The sequence below is a fragment of the Castor canadensis genome, chromosome 1, assembly GCF_047511655.1.
Source record: "Castor canadensis chromosome 1, mCasCan1.hap1v2, whole genome shotgun sequence".
Taxonomy (NCBI): Eukaryota; Metazoa; Chordata; class Mammalia; order Rodentia; family Castoridae; genus Castor; species Castor canadensis.
In genome coordinates, this window is record NC_133386.1 from 187,377,649 (window position 1) to 187,401,144 (window position 23,496).

The 23,496-nt window shown below is 33.2% G+C and overlaps 1 protein-coding gene across 1 annotated transcript; it reads left to right on the forward strand.

Annotated features, from left to right (window-relative positions):
* The first annotated feature begins 18,929 nt into the window (after positions 1-18,929).
* Positions 18,930-19,877, forward strand: LOC109676773 (olfactory receptor 5M10-like). The gene has a single exon (XM_074068349.1). It carries the CDS (start codon positions 18,930-18,932, stop codon positions 19,875-19,877), a length of 948 nt encoding a protein of 315 aa, XP_073924450.1.
* Positions 19,878-23,496: the final 3,619 nt, after the last annotated feature.

Here is a 23,496-nt window from a genome sequence, read left to right on the forward strand (position 1 = left end):
CATACAGGTGTGACACCACAGGTATATAATTCTATTTGAAAAATGTATTTTAGTGTCACTGAAAAATACTCTGTATTTTGCATTATAACAGAATGCTTTCTTTCATTTTTAGCACTCTGTGGCTAGCAGAAATCCAACTTAACCTCAGAAATTCTTTAAAAACAGGAAAGAGTCTAAGTTGTTAGATACAAAAATAATTATGACATGTAGTCATAGATTAGTGCTCACTTTCATGTGACTATTGGTTTCAATCATTGCAAATGAAGTAATTAAAGGAGTTTTTTCTCCATTTATGATATGTGGAGTCTTTTGCTCAGAAATTAAATGGCTTATTCAAAGTCACTCAGGCACAATATAGCACAAAAGAAAATATTTTAACTCCAAATTTTATCTCCTTCTGATTCACACTGCCTTATGCATTAAATCTTCAATGCACACAGCGATATCACTTTGGGGATGTGGGCCTAAGGTCATTGATGAATGAAATTTTGGTGATTCAGACTCTCATGATATATGTCATAGAAATAACTAAATTCTACTTTTCTGACATTTCAAATTAAAAATTATAATTTATGTCTATTACTAGTAAGACTATTTTACTGTTTCATAAAAAGCAGACAATTTTGAAATATAAGAGATTTATTAGACCATTTTATTAATACATTTTCCACTATATAAATACCCACATATTCATTACAAAGAACTAGAAGATAAGGATGGGTCTGATGAAAGAAAATTTATCAGTCTTATACACTAAAACAATGATGAATTTCTTTTTTTATATTTCTTTTTAGTAAATTTATATCGTGAATGTTGTTAAAATTCAAAAATATAAATTCCTATGTCTATATGACTGTCAACATAGATTTTTACATGAGTGTCATATTTCTATTTACATGCACATTAAAATTTTAGAGCTATCATTTAGTTCAATTTTATGCTTAGTAATTTTTTTGCTGTTTTTTTCTTCTTTAATTTTATCATTTTTAAATTTACTTACATGTATATACATTGTTTTGTCACCCCCTCCCCTTCTGGCAGAACCTGTTCAGTCCTCTTCTTCTCTGATTTTGTTGAAGAGAAAACACAGGTGATAATAAGAAAGGCAAATGGTTTTTGCTAGTTTGAGATAAAGACAGCTATACAGAGAGGTTCCTAGCATTGTTTCCATGCACTTGTACATTACAACCCGAATCTCTGCATTTCCTTGTCACCTCCCCATAGTGGCATCTGTCAGTTTAAGATACTATATTCACTCCTGTACAGTGAGCACATTGACCACATTCAAGTTTTAGGTTTCCTTCCCTTTCCCTATTCCTCCCATACACAGTCTCCCTTAGTGTGTGATCCATGTCCAATAACATTATTGCATTTGTTTTGGATCTATAGTCTGCATCTGAGGAAGAACATGTGATTTTTGGCCTTTTGAGCCTGGCTAACTTCACTTAAGATCATGTTCTCCAGTTCCATCCATTTGCCTGTGAATGACAAAATTTCTTTCTTTTCTGTGGCTGAGTAAATTCCATTGTGTTTAAATACCACATTTTCTTTATGCATTTGTCTGTTGTGGGTAATTATATCCCACTTGATATTGATTCAAAAAATGATACATACAAATTGTAGAAAACAAATTGAAAAACATAAGGAATTAAAGCAAAATCCACTTGTAATATCTCAAGTGCTGCCCTCATAATTTTAATGTATTTATTCCACTTATTCTATTCTTCATACCACTACACCATCATATCAATGTATCTATTATTTTTATAGTTGACTCATATCTCTTTGTACTTGTCTTGTGATATTTTATTTAGGATACATTCCTAGGGGAAGAATTGCTAAAGTAATTATTTTGAAAATCTTTAAAGTTCATGATGAATTTTACTATGGATAAAGATATTTGTCATAGAAATTCTTACCAATTTATACTTATGGTCAGTAATGTTCAAGAGTAACCAATTTAGTATATACTTTATCAAAATTAGGAAATATCATTTAAGTTTTTTAGCATTTTTTCAACTGAAACTCTCAGAAAGAACCCTCTTACAGGAGTGAATTCAAGTATGATATATTTGATATATTGTAGATCTTTTGTAAATATCCCAACAAAACAATAAAAATAAATAAATACAAGAATCTTTTTGCAATTTGAAAACAGAACAAAGGACATATACATTTAAAAAATAAAGGATGTATATATCAGAGTGTTGGTTGTCTTTCATGTTGTTTTTAATAGTTCTTCATATAAAGAATATTTATCCTAATATTTGCAAAAATTTATTAGTTGTTGTGCTGTTTTCTAATTTTTCTTCCTTCCAAAATTGAATAAACAAGCTCTTAAATTCACCTGCTGGCTTTCTATGGTCATATTTTACAGAATAATTTTATAACATTGTATATAACTATTTGCCTCACATTTTTACCAATTTCCTCCCACTGTTTATTGAACAATCCTTTGTTTACCACAGATTTGTGATTCCATATTCATTGTACAATAATTGAATCCATTTCTGGCTTATTCTATTTATCCAGCCAGACTGTATCGGTATTTTAATTCCTTAATTTATGATGAAAAAAAAAAACTCTCACTTCACCAGTTTTTCTTTCAAATTTTTCTTGGGGAATGCATATTAGATGCTTGTAACAGTCTAGTTATCTTTAACCCAGAAATTATATTTATGACGGTTCAAGCTAGAAACTATATAAAATCCCAAGGTGGATTTTATATACTTGCACAACACATCCACTGTAGATTATGTAAAATGTGTGGAAAATATGTTACTAGTTGTATTATTGTTAAGGCAAGGTTCATTGTATTAAAAGAGTTGGGTGGAGTAGAGGCCATAGCGAGAATGGCTTAGTATCTGAAGCTTTGGCATCAGTTGCCAAAGCAGACAAGTATGATTGACCAGTAGATTATAAAACAAGCATTTAATCTTCAACCATTCACCATATGGATTTATTAATATCACTACACAAACATTTGCTTTTGCACATAACATTGTACCCATAAGACTTTGTTTTAACAAAAAAAAACAATAAATACAGAATGGTATAACTAACAAGATTGTCTTTTCCCTGCAAGGATCTCCCAAGGGTAATGAAATGCACACAACTGTTCCTAAACTGTCCCATTGAAACATAGAAACAATCAGTGATGTACAAAGCCAAAGTCTCAAGTCAAAAGAGCAGGCTTTGTTCTTGTGATTTCCCTCTGTCTCCTCCACTCAGCTCCCTCACACTTATCCTGGGGCCTGACTCATACATTCACAGCTCCATTACAAAATGTGGGCCCAGAGTAGAAGCATGTTTAATGGTGGTTAGGAATACTGGACTCAAAATCCATTCACCACTGGGCTCAGGTATTCCAAGGGTAGAGCATAGAAATATGAAAGTAACAAGCAACTTTCTTGATTTCAGAGGGGAAAAGCAAGTGGTAAGGTAACAAGAAGGATATAGTCCCCAGAGAACAAAGAACAAGAAATACATGCTACTTAAAAGAAGTTCAGAAGCTCACTCCAGAACCTTTTCTAATAACTGAGTAATAAGAAGTAATAGTGAACTGTATTATAGCTGCTCTGCAGTGACAGACTCTGTATTTTTAAAGATATTTATAATAATAGTATACATTGGGATATTTCTCTTTAAGGAAAAATAAGAGGACAGATTCAATCTCTGCTTAATGTAGTGAAGCTTCAGTTTTCCTAACTCTATAATGGATGGTCTCTAGGGCCATTTCAACTATGCTTCCTGCTTAAACTTGGACAATTAGAGAGCATGCTTCCTGTGATGAGAGATTTATATTTCTTTGCTGATTTTTTTGTTCTTCACATTCCTTATAACAGGAGCAAAGGAATCAAAGGGGAACTGAGAAGTTAAAAAATATACGGAAGAGATATGAAGAATTATGCTCATTTAAATTATTGACCTGAAAAAATGTACAATTTTGTTAATTCCCTCAATTGCTTGCTAATAGAGTTCCAAAATCACTAGTTAAGAAGAGTGCCAAAAAATATTACATCCATTTTCATTACTAATATGTTTGTAGGTCATTAGGAGAAAGATGAGCAGTGACAAATAATATGACTTCTTGGGTCTTTCTAATCATCAGCAATATCTATAAAAATCTTGATGTTATTTTCAGAAACTCTTAGAAATTTCAAATATTTATATAAATTTTTCAAGAATTAATTGTGTGAAGGGGTTTCACTATGATATCTACAACACATATATAAAGTATTTTAATCAAATTCACCCCATGTATACTACTATTTCTAAGACACCTCCTCCTCCCTTCTCTGTTTTAACAATTTTTGTGGTTTTCATTATGTTATTTTTGTTCATATATATATATATATATGAAACCAATCATCTCCATACTAGAAGGTCAAGCAAAAACTCTTGAAAGCATTAGGGTGAATATCAGAGAGAAGCACATAATGTATTTGTCACAATAGAGGAGTTGGAAGCATGTCATTACACCAGTAGATGTAAATCAAACTGTATTTTGCAAAATACATATTAATAAATGTGAGTTCTAAGAAAGACAATTTTCTGAAATTGTAATCATAGTCTCTTGTCAAAAGATGCAAGACTTTTTAATGTAACTAACTGTATTCTGGAGTATTAATGAAGTTATAAGAAATGCACTATTAGTGTTCTATGTACTAGTGACAAGGACCTTGTAAATTATCTCAAATTTTATTGATTATAAATTTAAGCTTCATTGTGACTCTTGTCAAGTAAATCATTTATACTTTGTATTTCCCCTCTAGAAAATGAAAAAAATAATAAAACTGCTTTTCCTATAGGATTTAAATAAAATATTGCAATGAAACACTTAACAGTGTTTCAAAGTATAGGGTACCATTAAGAAATCTTTAGGATAGGGTGATATTAATTTTTTTAGTCAACATTGCTTTCTTTTTATGATTAGCACAACTGAGGCATCATATTCTTTCCACTATTTTTTTTGAAAGAAAACATTTTTTTATTGTTTTATTATTCATATGTGCATACAATGCTTGGGTCATTTCTTCCCCCTGACCCCAGCCCCTTCCTTACCACCCACTCTACCCCTTCCCTCTCCCCCACACCCCTTCAATACCAGCAGAAACTATTTTGCCCTTATCTCTAATTTTGTTAAGAGAGAGTATGAGCAATAATAGGAAGGAACAAGGGGATTTGCTAGTTGAGATAAGGATAGCTATACAGGGAGTTCACTCACATTAATTTCCTTTCCGTGTGTGTTACCTTCTAGGTTAATTCTTTTTTATCTAACCTTTTCTCTAGTTCCTGGTCCCCTTTTCCTATTGGCCTCAGTTGCTTTTAAGGTATCTGCTTTAGTTTCTCTGTGTTAACGGCAACAAATGCTAGCTAGTTTTTTAGGTGTCTTACCTATCCTCACCCCTCCCTTGTGTGTTCTCGCTTTTATCATGTGCTCAAAGTCCAATCCCCTTGTTGTGTTTGCCCTTGATTTAATGTCTGCATAAGAGGGAGAACATGAATTTTTGGTCTTTTGGGGCAGGCTAACCTCACTCAGAATGATGTTCTCCAACTCCATCCATTTACCAGCGAATGATAACATTTCATTCTTCTTTATGGCTGCATAAAATTCTATTGTGTATAGATACCACATTTTCTTGATCCATTCATCAGTAGTGGGGCATCTTGGCTGTTTCCATAACTTGGCTATTGTGAATAGTGCCGCAATAAACATGGGTGTGCAGGTGCCTCTGGAGTAACCTGTGTCAAGTCTTTTGGGTATATTCCCAAGAGTGGTATTGCTGGATCAAAAAGTAGATCAATGTTTAGCTTTTTAAGTAGCCTCCAAATTTTTTTCCAGAGTGGTTGTACTAGTTTACATTCCCACCAATGGAGTAAGAGGGTTCCTTTTTCCCTGCATCCTCGCCAACACCTGTTGTTCATGGTGTTCCTAATGATGGCTATTCTAACGGGTAAGGTGGAATCTTATTGTGGTTTTAATTTTCATTTCCTTTATTGCTAGAGATGGTGAGCATTTTTTCATGTGTTTTTTGGCCATTTGAATTTCTTTTTTTGAGAAAGTTCTGTTTTGTTCACTTGCCCATTTCTTTATTGGTTCATTAGTTTTGGGAGAATTTAGTTTTTTAAGGTCCCTATATATTCTGGTTATCAGTCCTTTGTCTGATGTGTAGCTGGCAAATATGTTCTACCACTCTGTGGGTGTTCTCTTCAGTTTAGAGACAATTTCTTTTGATGAACAGAAGCTTTTTAGTTTTATGAGGTCCCATTTATCTATGCTATCTCTTAGTTGCTGTGCTGCTGGGGTTTCATTGAGAAAGTTCTTACCTATACCTACTAACTCCAGAGTATTTCCTACTCTTTCTTGTATCAACTTGAGAGTTTGGGGTCTGATATTAAGATCCTTGATCCATTATGAGTTAATATTGGTATAGGGTGATATACATGGATGTAGTTTCAGTTTTTTGCTGACTGCTAACCAGTTTTCCCAGCAGTTTTTGTTGAAGAGGCTGCTATTTCTCCATCATATATTTTTAGCACCTTTGTCAAAGACAAGTTGGTCATAGTTGTGTGGCTTCATGTGTGGGTCCTCTATTCTGTTCTACTGGTCTTCATGTCTCTTTTTGTGCCAGTACCATGCTGTTTTTATTGTTATTGCTTTGTAATATAGTTTGAAGTCAGGTATCGTGATACCTCCAGCATTGTTCTTTTGACTGAGTATTCCCTTGGCTATTCGTGGCCTCTTGTGTTTCCATATGAATTTAATGGTAGATTTTTCAATCTCTTTAATGAATGTCATTGGAATTTTGATGGGAATTGCATTAAACATGTAGATTACTTTTGGGAGTATAGACATTTTTACTATGTTGATTCTACCAATCCATGAGCATGGGAGATCTATCCACTTTCTATAGTTTTCCTCAATCTCTTTCTTCAAAAGTTTACAGTTTTCCTTGTAGAGGTCATTCACATCTTTTGTTAGGTTTACACCTAGGTATTTGATTTTTTTTGAAGCTATTGTAAATGGAATTGTTTTCATACATTCTTTTTCAGTTTGTTCATTATTAGTGTATAGAAATGCTAATGATTTTTCTATGTTGATTTTATATCCTGCTACCTTTCTGTAGATATTGATGATGTCTAGAAGCTTTTGAGGAGAGTTTTTTTGGTCTTTAATGTATAGTATCATGTCATCTGCAAATAGGGCTATTTTGACAGTTTCTTTACCTGTTTGTATTCCTTTTATTCCTTCTTCTTGCCTAATTGCTCTGGCTAGGAATTCCAGTACTATGTTAAATAGGAGTGGAGATAGTGGGCATCCTTGTCTGGTTCCTGATTTTAGAGGGAATGGTTTCAGTTTTTCTCTGTTAAGTATAATGCTGGCTGTAGGTTTGTCATATGTAGCTTTTATAATGTTGAGGTACTTTCCTTCTATTCCTAGTTTTCTTAGAGCTTTTATCATGAAATGGTGTTGCATCTTATCAAAGGCTTTTTCTGCATCGATGATCAAGTGTTTTTGTCTTTGCTTCTGTTAATGTGGTTTATTATGTTTATTGATTTTTGTATGTTGAACCACCCCTCCATTCCTGGGATGAAAACTACTTGGTCATGGTGAATAATCTTTTTGATGTGTTGTTGAATTTGGTTTGCCATTATTTTGTTGAGGATTTTCACGTCAATTTTCATTAAGGAGATTGGCTTATAGTTGTCTGTTTTGGAGATGTCTTTACCTGATTTTGGGATAAGTGTGATACTGGCTTCATAAAATGTGTTAGGCAGTTTTCCTTCCCTTTCTATTTCATGGAACAGTTTAAGGAGGGGTTGGTATCAGTTCTTCTTTAAAGGTCTGATAGAATTCAGCAGATAATCCATAAGGTCCTTGACTTTTCTTTTTGGGGAGACTCTTTATTGTTGCTTCAATTTCATTTTGTGTTATAGATCTATTCAGGTGATTAATTTCCTCTTGGAAATTATTTATACTTTCAGGGAAACTTCCTGTTTGGGAATGAGAGAAAAAAGATCCACTCCTTATTTTTGGAGATGTAGAGGATTTTTTTTTTGGCAGGACTGGGGTTTGTGCTTGCTAGGGAGATAGTCTACTGAGTCAGACACACCTCCAGCCTAGAGATGCTGTTTTTAAAGTTCAAACATCAAGGTTCCTCCTACAAAGATGATCCAGTCTCTTCATCTGTGCCAGTGAAATGCAGGCATAAGAATGCAGTTGGAAGCAATGCTAGTAATCTCTCTGTGTAGCTATCCTTATCTCAACTAGCAAAAACAGTTTTTCTTTCTTATTATTGCTTATGTCTTATCATCAACAAAATTGGAGAAGAGGACAGAACAGGTTTGCCTGGAAGCAAGGGGGGTGTGGGTGAGAGGGAGAAGATGGGAGGACAAGGGGGAGAAATGGCCAAAACAATGTATGCACATATGAATAAATGAATAAAGAAAAAAAAAGAATACAGTGTTGAAAAGGAAAAATATTCTGGCGTCATGGGACCTATGTTGTATCTTGGGATTCACCCGTGATTAGCTGAGAAACCCGTATACTTTGCGGAACCATCATCTAACAAGGATAATCTTTTGAAATTCTTGAGATAGTATTTGCTAATCCTCCTTCACTGGTCTGTGCTGAAGTTCATGTAAAATAAGAAGTGGAATGACACACTGAAAGTGCTGCAATACTCTGTGTAAATATGGGGTTGGTTGTTGTTTGATCTTGAACCTCTGTCTCACTGGAAGGTAAGTGGAGCAGAGAATCAGTAGATAAGACTGAAATTAGAATCTCTCACTCTTCCCCCAGCTGTGTTCAGTGGATTCTTTCTGAGAGCTATGAAGGACTATCACATTGTCTCGTTCTCCGAGACATTTCTTCATAACTAGTCTAGCAAAATTTTGTAGAAGAAAAAACATAAAAGACAAAAAGAAAAACATAGTGTTTTTGCTACTTTGAGATAAATATAGCTACACAGGGAGTTTCCTTGTGTTGTTTCCATGCATATATGTATTGCAACCACAATTGGTTTATCTCTACCAGTCCTCTTCACTCCTCAAGTAGATATATTTGATATATTGTACGAACATTTATAAATGCTACAATGTATCCCACCCAGCACAACAATAAAAAGATAGAGAAGATGAACCAATTTGGGCTATACATGGAAATGTCACAAGGAAACTCCCTGTGTAGCTATCTTAAATAAACAAAAATATCATTTTTTGTTCATGTACATAATCAGAGACCAGGAGGGCAGAACAAGTCCTGTGTGGGGGGTTTGTAGTGGGTGGGGAAAGGACACAGGAGGGTGAATATAGTATAAATACTGTGCACACATGTATGTAAATGAAAACATACCTGTTGAAACTGTTCCAGAAATTGGAAGGGAAGGGACAATAAAGGATAATGGTGGAGGGGGGTGAATTCAAGTGTGATATATTAGATATATTGTAAGAACTTTTATAAATGCCACAATGTATCCCCACACATTAAAACAATAAAACCAAGTAGAACAAAAAGTGTAGAAATCCACTGGTAGATATTGCTTCTAAATTTTTACTCAGGAGATCTAAGCGGGGCAACTCTTCTAAGTTTTACTTTTTCTTTTTTTGTACTTCTTTGACTTTGCTGCTTTCTGCAAAGAACATTTCCATTTAGATTACATGATGCTAAGTTTCCCTCTCATTCAGTAAGGCAGCTGAACATTCCATCTGCTACCTCTGGGGATTTCTGGTTTTATTATTTTGTTATTATTATTATTACTAAATTTTTTTGAACTCATACATGAAAACATGAAGCTGTACATCTCATGGGGTAGTAATGTGAATTTTGATACATGTTTATATTGTGTAATGTTCCAATAATACTCATATATGTGTATATATATTTATATGTATATATAAGTACTTATACATTTATTTTATATGGTGAAAATATTAAACATTTTTCTTTAGGTTTTTGAAGTATACAATGCACAATTTGTACCTGTAGTACAAGCTACTATCTAAATCAGTTCTGTTAGCATTTTGTAAATCTGATTGTAGAAGTTTTCACTCCCTTGGCTAGTCCTGTTGAGATGTTCACTCATTTTTATAATCTGATTCTCTAATTTTTATAGTGAATTACTGAAAATTCTCAATATTCAACTGAACTCATTTTTGTGTTCATAGATGCTGACTCTGGGGAATTTGGGTTACATTTAAAGCTGGTTGCATGATGGTATCCTCTATTTTTTCCCTAGCTATAATGTTTTAAAGGGCCCTTCCCACAGAGTCAGCTATATTCCTTATTTGTCATGGTTGATTCATTTTACTAAATTTCTCTTATCATTTTATGTGGTACTAGCGCATGAAACCAGGTCCTAGTTCATGTCAAGCAAGTGCTACACTACTTTAGATATGCCACCAGTCCTTCTGTTTTTATTTTGTTTTGAGACAGTGTCTTACAGTTATCTTTGCATAGGCTGACCTCAAACACCCAATCCTCCTGCATCCACCTCCAGAGTGGAAGGGATTAGAGGCATACACTATCACATCAGGCTAACTTTCAATATTTTAAATTACTCCATTAGCACTGAGAAGGAAAATTCAGTGGTCTAAGTTAATGGTGTCATATTTCTCCATAAATTGCATACAGAGATTATGTGAATTTATTAATGAACTTATTTATCCTAAAAAAATGATGACAGTAACATTTTAATAGTATGTTCTTATGATTATTCAATGAAAAGTTAATACAAAATTCATCGCTGTAGACAAATACTGAATCACTGTTCTCAAGGTCATTGTTAGATATTAAGTCCCACATAGTATTTACTATTCTCATTTTTCTTTTTAAAATTTTTTTACAATTTATTTATGTCAGTAAAATATGTTTATATCTTTTACCATGTATTCGCATAACCAAATGTAATGTTCCATCTTCTCTCTTAATCTAGCTCAAAGAACAAGATATATGACAGAGATTCAGAGCAGAAACCAAACAGCAGTGATGGAATTTATCCCTTTAAGATTCTCAGACAACCTAGACCTGCAAGGTGTTCTCTTTGCCTACAAATAACAAAACTATTCCACACATACAGTTGTCAAGAGTGAGATACATAAAAAGTGAGGAGAAATGAAAAAAAAAAAAGGGAGAGAAATTTCCTATGCTCCATAAAAGAAATGGGAGTAAGGACTCAAGATGATGATCCTTATCTCTTAGACTTTACTTTCCCAGCTGGAATACAGGTGGTCACATCTTGCTACCTCTAATCTCTATTCATTAAGATAATGGATCTAAGAGGCAAACATGGTAGTTAAAACAGGAAGATGTCATCCAAGCCTACCCAAAACACACCACAATAGGTATGCTTTAGAACTTCCCTTTGGCATACAAGTTTTTCATTCTGTTTGTTGCTCCACCCATACAAGGGGTCTTACAACAGATGCAGATAACTCTTTTATGTCTCTCTATTTTTGTAATTTAACATCTTATAGGATGGAGGGTTTAGATGCTCTATTTCATTTTTGCTTTCTAGCTTTAATGTCTCAGTCTGGCCCTTTCAGTTTACAATAAAATAATATAATTTCTCTGTATTTGGGGTGTAAGCCTAGGTCAAGAGACTCTTATCCTTGCTGTCTGTTGATGAAGACAATTGGGATCATCCCATGGATGATCCAGGACAGTCGTTTTGAAGGGAGTATATCTTTGAAGATCATAATCAGTGGTAGTTGTCTTTAATGAGGAGAAGCCACAGTCAGAGTGAGGCTGGCTAGAATTAGGGAAAGATTGGGACCCCGCCCTCATATGATTATGAGCTCCATTGTAATTACAAACAGTTAGAAAGAATGGGAACTTCCTCCCTCATGGATGGGGCACCTGAGAATTAACATAGGTATGTACAGGAATCTTCCCAGCTCCTTCTGCTTACTCAAGGGAGATGGTGGGGATGGGTTCAAGGGGGAGAAATGACCCAAGCAATGTATGCACATGTGAATAAATGAATAGTAATAATAATTTAAAAAAAGGTCAAGGCATAACGCAGAGAAATTAAATCAGATACCTTAAAAGCAACTGAGGCCAATAGGAAAAGGGGACCAGGAACTAGAGAAAAGGTTAGATCAAAAAGAATTAACCTAGAAGGTAACACACACGCACAGGAAATTAATGTGAGTCAACTCCCTGTATAGCTATCCTTATCTCAACCAGCAAAAACCCTGGTTCCTTCCTATTATTGCTTATACTCTTTCTACAACAAAATTAGAAATAAGGGCAAAATAATTTCTCCTGGGTATTGAGGAGGTGGGGGGGAGAGGGAAGGGGCAGAGTGGGTGGTAAGGGAGGGGGTGGGGGCAGGGGGGAGAAATGACCCAAGCCTTATATGCACATATGAATAATAAAAAAAAATGTCCTCATTTGGCTGGGGAACCACCCATTCCCTTTCCTATTCATTAATTATTGGGTGGAAGTCACCTGGTTCCTTCCTTCCCATAGGTTATTATAGGTTTTAAAAGCACTTGAAGAATGGAAACACACTCTCTGGGCTTCTGGATTTTACCTGGGCCTCACCATGCTTCTTTTTGTATTTTCCTTTCCTAACTTTTAATAAACTCCACTTATACCCAGGTGTCCTGAATGGATTGTTGCCTATAGGACACAAAGAATTTGGAAGTCTTTTCATCACAGACTATATCAATGCCGTTAACAAGAGTTTTGTGGAGTTAGCCCTTGAGTTGTATCATTTGTAGTTTTCTAGCCTGGAGACAAAAGGAAACAAACTTGGTTAAAGCATTAACATAAGCTTTAATAAGGAGCATCTGGATTTCTCCTGCAGCTGTAGAAAAAGTGGGTGATAGAAAATAAGGGGAGTTCCTGTCCAGTTGAAAGGTAATCAGGCATAGGTATCAGGTAATCATGCTTGTGAACTACTCTTTTTAATTTCTTGGCTTTAATTGCTTTGTGATGGGCAGGGCACAAGTGACTCCATTTGGAATCTGACAATTTCCTCTCTTGTCTGAACACTTTCCTTTTAAACTTGCTTATTTTCAAACGGGCATTCATTGATGGAAAAAACTTTGTCCCAGTAGGCCTGTCCTCATTGCTGGGATAAGATGTTCCATCCTTGTTGGTCTGATTTGGTCCCTCACTGGAGGGGAGTAACAGGCAGTTCAGGTGGGTATCTGTGTTTTTAGAACCTTTTGGCCAAGTTTAAGCAAAAAAGAGTTTTAGAAGGAATAGTTCCTAGGCTGTGACTACCAGAAATTCATTAAGTTTAATTTTTTCTTTGTGGTTTAATGTCCTGGTATCTTAAAAAATTCTCTTTAGTTTATTTTGTTAGATAGAAGTTGTGCTTCTATAGAATACAACAGACAACAGTCACAAAACTTTACAAGCTAATTATAAAACAAAACAAATGAAAACAAATATTTGAAGAAATAAATGTTTGAAAATTAAATACTTCCTAGAGATATTTTCCATGAGTTTGATTATGAAGACTTAGAGAATACAAACTGCAGACAACAAGAGCATTTAGAAAACTCATTGTTAGAATTTTTAAGTAGTTAGCAATCAAAAACAGTTCAGTTTTGTGATGGCATACAGCATTTTAGGATAATAATTTTGACTGACAGCATTACATCAGCACCATCTCTTTGTTACAATTGGGAACACATATACACAATGCTATAAGTTTCAATTTGTAGGACACCAGCATTTCTTAAACATTGCATTTTTGAAGGCTTATATACTAGGAGAACACAAATACATTTAACATACAAAGGAGCCAGGAACAGTTACCATTATACCTTACATATATCATTCACATACAATAAATTAGTTTTTATTCTTGGAGTAAAATTTTGAATTATTTGATAGGTAAGATAACAGGTGTACTGGCAAAAAACAAAACTCTAGGTCTCAGACAGGTTAGAGGGGCAGCACCACTATTCCAAATAGCCTCACATTCTAGTATACAAGTGCATCTCATAGATATATCAATGATTATCCAGCCAAGACAAACAGATGTAGTCCAGGTTCCAAACAACATTGCTATCCAAATTACAGGCCACTCCCATCTGATGGCATGACTATAAATAGCTGAAATATCAAAAGTCCTATCAATCATTTTTATGCATAAAAGGTTTAGATGTAGTGAATCTTGGATAAAACAAAGCATTATATCAGATTGTCATTTCACCTATACTAAACTTACACATTTTTAACTTTGTAAACATTTCTACAAAATTTAGATTATGTTTAGATATATAGCTTTATGTATCTTTAGTTATATACAACAACTGTGTTACTTCTTTAGCCACAATTATGAAGAGGTCATTTAGAAGACTTGACTTAAGCAGACCCTTAAATGAACTTTTATTTAGTTTAGACTGTTTCCTCAGTAACCAAAACTCTAACAAAAATCAACAGAGGACATAGTAGTTATCTTGGTAAAGCAAAAATCTCTTCTCTAAGCTACTTCTTAGTAATTTTATTAAATTCATAACATTATCCTTAAGACAGCCTTGTTGTTATAGACATAAGAGAACTGGTGGTTACTTTTACATCAATGTATTGAATCATTCAAGTAATCCTTAAATGACTTTTATTTTCCTCTTTTTTTTTGTATTTCAACTCCATTATTTCAAGCCAAATATATTTTGTGTAGAAACACTAAGAAACACGAATATGGTAGAAACAGAACATTACTGCATCGATGCATAAATTATCAAGAAAATATTATGAGGATATTAAATACAAAATTTATTTCTGAAAGCTATTCAATAAGAGGGAAAGATGGAAAGGGCAAAGGAACACAATAAAGCAGTTAATCTGACTAAAGTATAGTATACTCACAGCTGAAATACCTTCAGAAAATTCCTTCTAACATGAATATGAACTAAAAATGAAGGACAGGATTGTAAAACAGGTTCTGTGAGAGGGTGGGTGTAATGGGAAGGAGTAGGGTGAAAGGAGGGTGAATGTAGTCAATGTATTTTATATACTTATATGAAATAGAACAATGGAAACTGTTAGAATTTTTTTTCATTATTCACTTATTCATATGTGCATACATTGTTTGGGCTATTTCTTCCCCCTGCCTGGAATTGTTTTAAGTAGGGGGAAGAGAATGAGGGAGAGACATAGTGGGAGTAAGCCTAAGTAAGGCATATTTTAAGCATGTATGGAAATGTCACAATGAATTTCCCTTGTATAACTAATATATGCTAACAAAATGTTTAAAAAACTTTACTAACAGAGCAGTTGTTTAAAACCACAATATTTTCAAATATGGCTAAAAGATACTAAGTTTTGAAAGACTGGATTTTACTCATTTCTTCTTGAATTTTTTGAACTTTGTATATTTTACCCATTCAGAAAAATTTTTAATACTTTATTTTTATTATTGCTGCACTGGGAGTGCATTGTGACATTTATAAAATTTCTTATAATTTGTCAAAGTTGTATTCACCCCGTCCCTCATTCTCCTTTATTCCCCTCCCTCATTCCTAGAATAGTATCAACAGATCTCATTTTTCCATTTACATACATGTGTAGAATATTTTACAACCATAGTAATCACACACAAAGCATTTCATAAATATATGGAACTTAAGACCCACTCATACCCTTTCAACTTTTTCTGCCTCTCCTGGTTTTTGTCCTATTCTGTTTTTCTAATTTGAAATAATCCTTTAGGGCAAAATTTACTTTACAAAATTCTGTCTTATCCCAAAGCATTTTTCTTTCCCTTTAACTTTTTAAAAAATATGTCTTCATCCTCTTTACATTTTTCCTACCTAGTGATTCCTTTTTGTCTTTTTTTAATTTGCATCTTGAAATTAGACAATTTTTCCCCAAAAATAAAATCCTTAGTAGCCTTAGTATTTCAATGCAGATAAAGGAAAAAAGCAATCTTAAAACTGTTTTAATATAATAATTTACAAAAACATAATTGTTAATAGAGCCATATATTTTAACAAACAGATTACTATCATTTATCTGAGAAACCAAATTTTAAGATGCTTTCGGAGGCTTTGAATTTTAAAGTAGCCACTTTTTCCTTTAGTGTTCATCCCAGAATTAATTCTTAAATACTCATATTTCCATTATACCTGACTTAGATAAGAATACCAAGTTTTTACAGTGAGAACAGTTTTTGTTTATTAGCATTAAAAGACATCCTACTGACATTTATACACATATACACACATGCACAAAAAATTTTAAATTAGGCATGCCAAGACTAAAGTGTGAAAAAAATTAAAATAAAACCTGAATGTTGGCTATAGTAACTAGCCAGTTGTCTTCTAGAATTCCAGGGACAAAAGAAACTTTGACCAATGTCTAATAGTCTACTGCGCACATATACACAAGAATATTAATTTAGAGAACTCTTAAAACTTTTAGCCATAGGTTAATTACAATCCTCCTTAGTATATGTTTTTCATCAAAAGACTGATTGTCATTCAATCAGGAAAAATTCACTTAAAAGTACCTAAGGAATAAATTTACTTTTATTTACAAAATATAATGTGAATGAGGAATTGAACCCCAATCTCATAATTTACCTTCCTTTATTCTGCATTTTCACATACTTCCTATTACCACATAGATTTATTGCTCAACCAATGTTTTAATCCATTTTTCCACATCTTCTAATGAAAATACAAAATTTATCTACCTATATATTCTTTCCTCTATATTATTGGAGGTTTTGGTTTATTTTTCTATCTGTGCTAATGATCTCATGGACACAAATAATAGCTGTGTACAAAATGTTAGGTAGAGATTTGGGGTCTCAAAGGAGAATCCAACTTTTCAAAGCATCAAATTAAGTTTATGCCTTTGAGGATCAAAAAATATTTTAATTGGATCTTTAAAGTTATTTTTAAAACTCAGAGGACTGTATAAAATAAATACATTATAATTCTTCCCACTTTGCTTGCACAGTAAATATATGGTGGGAAAACATTTACAGGTAGGTTCCTTTCTGCATTTGTAAAATAGAAATGCATCTTGTGTTTTGTGTGAGGGATTAATATCCCACTCCAGAGACAAATATTTCCATGAAGGAAAGAATTGAGCAGTAATTTTTATGCTCACATCATATTTTCACAAAAATCAGATCTTAGAGAGTAGATCAAACTGATGTGGTGGATACATTTCCAAAGCAGAGAGAACAATTCTTTTTGCCCATTGTTATTCTTTGGTTTTGTTTTTCTTTTTCCTTTGTTGTTTGAGACAACCTCTACCTATGTAACCCAGACTGTCCTTGAGCTCACAGCAACAAATCAGAATAACATAATACAATTTCTCCCAACATAATCTGATTGATTGTGACAAGAGCAACCAATTGACACCCATCTCCTCACTGAAGATCAGCAACAAAAGTTTCAGAATTAAGAAATGATGCTAATCTAAGACTCAGAGTATTTGATGATGAAATATTGCTTTTGGTGTCTGGAGCTAAAAATATTCAATAACCTCAACTTTAAAAAGTCAATGTTATAAGTTGGAAGTCCTCATATGTGTTGTTGGATGATCTTCCAGATAAAGATTTTTTAGTTTTAAAATAACTTATCCTGCCTCTTTTGTCAGTAAAGAAGGTGAGTTACTTTCTCAATTTAATAACTAAAAATATATTTTGAGGTTTTGTGTGTGAACTAATATCACACCTATGTGGAAAGTATTTTCAATTGACTTTGATCATTCTCAATTCATATATTAGACGTTTGGGATTCTCTAAAGAATCCATTATTCTATGTAAGCTTTTCTGATATATGTGTGAGAAACAAACAATGCTTTAGGATGAAACACTTGAGGTCTGATTTGTATATTCATAGCATATTTTCACAAAAAAAAATCATGAAGAGTAGATGAAACTGGTACTGAAGCCGCATTTAAAGGTCTCTGGTTCCCTAGACAAATTTGTCATGAACACGTTAGTGAAATAAAAAATGTCAATGAAGAAATCCACACTTGTCTCCAGATAGTTGTAATGCTTATTGATTGTTCAAAAGTTAACTGGTCAGGAGACCTTCTCTATCATGTAAAACATCCCACTTTCATGTTTTTCTTCAGAACTGTGGTTTCATTTATTGCATTGCATGTTTTCTCTGTGTTTACTATTCGTTCCCTGTTCTTTGCAGTGTGTGCTATGTGAGGGTGAAGAATGAGTTCACTGCAACAAACTCTTACTATAACACAGGAAAGAAATCAACCTTACACAGTGTACATGAATAAATGGGTAAATATATTTCCAAATAGAGAGTAATTCTTGTTAATGTGTTGTTCCTGGTTTTTAGTTTTGTTTTTGTGTTTTTGAGACAGGTTCTCCTGATATAACAGAGTGTCTTTGAATTGCAATACAGCCCAGCTGGCCTGAAATTCTCAATACTTTTTCTACTACTTCCCAAGTATTGGGATTATAGACATGTATTACCATACATGACAGAGAATGATTCTGGATTCTGAATCTTCACTATCTTATATCAAGAGATGAGTTTCAGAAATGCATTACCCTTTGAATGAAGTCAGAAAACTATTAATTTTAATTTAAAATGCTGTAGTCAGTGTTCATCGTTTATTCTTCAACAAAAAATAGGACATTGTAGCTGTGGCTCCCGTGAAATCAACCATTCCTGCTGTGCTGACCCTCCTTTAATAATGCTGGCCTCCTCTGCACCTATATAAAAAAGATGGCGATGTTTGTAGTTGCTACCTTTACTCTCTCAAGTTCTCAAGTTTCAGGGAACCTGAAAATCAATCAAACTTCTTTCATTGGTCCATTTGCATGATGAAAATACCCTGCTGATAGGCGACTTTGTTTTAATATTCTTAACTTTGGTTCTCTTTTCCAAAAAGTTTGGGAAAATATTGAATGTAGAAATTGCTAAACATGCAGATATAAATGAGTGAATATGTGCAAAAATACAAGTAGGATAAGAAAATGCCCTCTCTAAACCAAACTGCAGCAATGGAATTCATTCTCTTGGGACTCACAGACAGCCCAGTGCTAGAGAAGATCCTGTTTGGGGTGTTCCTGGTGGTCTACCTTATCACACTGGCAGCAAATCTGTGTTTGATCATACTCATCAGGACCAATTCCCACCTCCAAACCCCCATGTATTTCTTCCTTGGCCATCTGTCCTTTGTAAACATTTGCTGTTCTTCCAGTGTTACTCCAAACATGCTGAACAGTTTCCTCTCAGACCAGAAGACCATTTCCTATGCTGGATGCTTCACACAGTGTCTTCTCTTCATTGCCCTGGTGATCACTGAGTTTTATATGCTTGCTTCCATGGCACTGGATCGCTATGTAGCCATTTACAGCCCCTTGCATTACAGCACAAGAATGTCCAAGAATGTTTGCATTTCTCTGGTCACCTTTCCTTACGTGTTTGGCTTCCTTAATGGACTCTCTCAGGCATTGCTGACTTTTCACTTATCTTTCTGTGGCTCCCATGAAATCAACCATTTCTACTGTGCTGACCCTCCTTTAATAATGCTGGCCTCCTCTGATACCTATATAAAAAAGATGGCGATGTTTGTAGTTGCTGGCTTTACTCTCTCAAGTTCTCTCTTCATCATTCTTCTGTCCTACATTTTTATTTTTGTGTCCATTTTGAGGATACATTCTGTTGAAGGCAGGCACAAAGCCTTTTCTACTTGTGGGTCCCACCTGACAGCGGTCACCATATTTTACGGAACGCTTTTCTGCATGTACTTAAGGCCTCCTTCAGAGAAATCTGTAGAGGAGTACAAAGTAATTGCCGTTTTGTATACTCTTTTGAGTCCAATGTTGAACCCATTAATCTATAGTCTAAGGAATAAGGATGTCATCCGTGCTATACAACAAGTGACCAAGGGTCGGTTCTTTAAAAGAACTGCAGTTTAGCTGTGTGTTCATTTGTAATCACTAAGTTTCTGTGGTGTCTTAGTGAATCCTTTAAAAGATAAAACTAGTACATTAGTGTCATGACTTGCTTATCATAGAGAACTGTTAACTGCCAGTTTAGTTAATTGCTTCTAGAAAGTCTTTAACAAAAATTTTCATAAAAATAAGATACAAAATTGAATAAATACTGCTTATCAGAAAATCAGAAAATGCATTGGTTAGCATTTAATAATTCCACTCACTGCACATGAATAAATGGGTTAATACATTTCCAAAATAGAGAGTGATTCCAGAAAGTAAATGACTTATCCAACATCACTCCGGGACAAGGTATCACAAAGGCAAATCTTTCAATTTCCATTCTCTCTTTTTCCTTTTTTTACTGGCCAATTTGAGTCAAACTGGCTTTTTATTTAAAAGATTATTAGAAAAGCTATTTCATCATTTACCAAGTAAGAGAACTTAAAACTTATCTGCCACCTGAGTGTATTTTCCTGGATTTTAAAAAATGGTTCCTCCCCCTCAACCTTTTACAATTATCTTGTTCACACATAATTTGATAGTAAGTTTTTTCAACTCATCTTTGGTGACTCATCTTTTTCCAATTCATACTCAAACTGAGAATGAAACACTGATGAAATTACTATTTTATATTGAGTTATGGTGATTGTGATGATAACGCTATGTACCCTAGTAATAACTAATGTCTCTTTCTCTTGAGATTTCAAATTAAGTTATTAATTTATGTGCATTACAAGCAGAATTATTGTTCTGTTCCTTATAAGATCATGTAAGATTGATTTATGGTAGACCTATATTGACTACTTCTTAGTCATCTATTTTCCAAATAACATGTTCATTATGAAAAACTAGAAAATAAAGATATATATGAAGAAGAAAGTTTATTAGTGAAATCGTTTGATTCAAAGGGTAACTTGTAATCTTTTGCCTGTTCTTAATTAATTTATGTATATGTGTGTTAGTAATTTATAAAACAAACTTTGAATCATATGCCACACATGAATTTGAACATGTATTTTAAATTGATAATAAAATGTATACATTTTCACCTGGGTTAAAGTTGTAGTGAATATCATTTGTTGTTGTTTAGGATTATAATTTACTTATATTGATGATAATTACAAATATAATACATATCATTTACAGAAAAACAAATTGGAAAATACTGAAAAAGATAAGAAATAACAACAAAATTTACTTATAATATCTCACCTAAAGAGAGCTGACATCAGAATTTGATATATCATATTCCATTTGGTTTATCTTGAAAATGATACCATTTTATCTATGTTTCCAATTATTTTTACAGTGGATTCACTTCTTTTTATACATAGCTCTCTGATTTTTCATTTAAGTTACATTCCCAGTAGCAGAATTATTTATTTAAATATTCTGAATATTTTTAAAACTTTGAAACTTTTTCTATGGATAAATTTTTTTCCAGAAAGCTTCTAACAATTTGTATTTATGGCTAGTAATATTTGATGGCAACTCTTTTACTGAAACGTTTATCAATATTAGCAAATACTATTTAAGATTATCAGCTATTTTTATGTCTCAGATGAAATTCTTAGGAAAGAATCTTTTTTAAATTGAACAAAAGAAATACTGGAATATATACTTAACAAATAAAGTATATCTGTCAGTTTGATAATTGCCTTTCTTTCTTTGTATGATTCCTCACATAAAGAATATGTACATCATGATTTTGAAAATACTAATCTTGTTCATTTTGGAGCATTTACTTATCATAAAATTAAACAAGAACTTACATTGGAATATAATTTTATGGTATTTTTATTTACATGGAAATATTCACTTACATCTTTAAGAAATTTCTTCCCATCAGTTTTTAAGCAGGGCTTTGTGTTCCAATGATTACTGATATCATCTTTGTTCTAAGCTAAATAAATCCATATCTGCTCTATTTCTTATATACCTCTGAGCACACTACTAATTTATTTTGAATTAAATTTTCAAAATTGATTTGGATTTAAAGTGAATCTTAATTTCTGAAAGAGAAATTCCATCTCTTTTTTTTTTCTCTTCCAAATTTCTCTTAAGAAGATGTCAATTAGATGCTCTAGCAATTGGGTATTTCTAACCAAATAACTACACATATGATGGTCAATATAGAAAATATATCTTAAATTTAATTGTGGTTGTGCATGTGATACATTAGCATTGTAAATCATACCAGAAACGTGGGAAATATTTTACTAGTAACACTGTTATAGCACGGTCCCTCATGTTCAATGGGAGATGTGTGGAATGGGAGGTCAAAGAGAGTTCTTTTTAACATGAAAGAATACAGATGAGTTAACTTTATTTGCCAGAAAGACAGAAAATTGCTAGTGATCTATACACAAGAAGAAACACATTTAATGTGGGTACAATGATGCTATCAATTTACTAAAGCTATTTGAAAACTTTTGGTTTTGCCCGTCTCATTGCCCATTAATTTAGTAATACAAATTTGTGGGGTAAAGTGTGATATCTTGACAAATGTATATAGTAAGTAATGTTCAAATCAGGGTAGTTAGCATTTCCATCTTCTTAAACATTTAAGCAAATTTTTGATTAATACAACTTTGTTTTTCTGTCTGGTGCTGGGGATGGAACCCAGGTTTCATGCATGTGAAGCAAACACTGTACAAATGAACTATATCCTGAACCTAACTATGTGGTCCTTTTGCAAGCAATTTTCCCTCAGAAGATATGACATATGAACAGATACTCCTAAATTGTGATTCCTCTCAGGCATAGAAAAAATGTTATGTTAATGAACATTAAAACAAATGCTAACTAGTAAAATGACATCATTCTCATCATTTATGGATACTTTCTTTTCTGTTTGGTAGGTGCCTGCATCTTATTTGTCATTACACTTTAGGCATCCCTTGCTTTGTGTGATTCTCTGGTGACTAAGGACAATGCATAGACAGATTTTGGTTAACAGAATATTATACAAAATAAGAGTTATGTGTAATCTATATATTATGTGTTTTTAAAATTCAATTATGAAACAAACATTTTCATGAAACTATTTAGGCAAGTTTCTAATTAAGCCATCAACAGATTCCAAAATTGAGGTAGCTTAGTGAATAAGTCCAAATATTTTTAATTGCTTAAAACATAATGTTAGATAAACTTCCAAAAAAGTGTATTTTATTTTTTTCTGACAAAATCAGTGTATGAAAAGTAAATATCAAGGTCACCAGGAGTAGTTAGAGGTTGCCAAGGATTTTTTAAAAAGTGTTTTCAAGTATGACCAAGAATGCTGACATTTAGAAATAGGTAAGAAGATATAAATATCTAACCTCATTTTTTTTAAAAAAGAGTACAACTGTGGAAATCTATCTTTATATAATAATTGATCAGAAGCAGGAACTTGTACCTATCCTTTAGATGGGTAAAATGTTACCTAAGTGTTAAAAGTAAGTTATATATCAAAATGTCTTTTATCAATGTTAAGTTTGATAATGTGCTTTTAAAAAGTACCTATCCTTTAGATGGGTAAAATGTTACCTAAGTATTAAAAGTAAGTTATATATCAAAATGTCTTTTATCAATGTTAAGTTTGATAATGCGCTTTTAA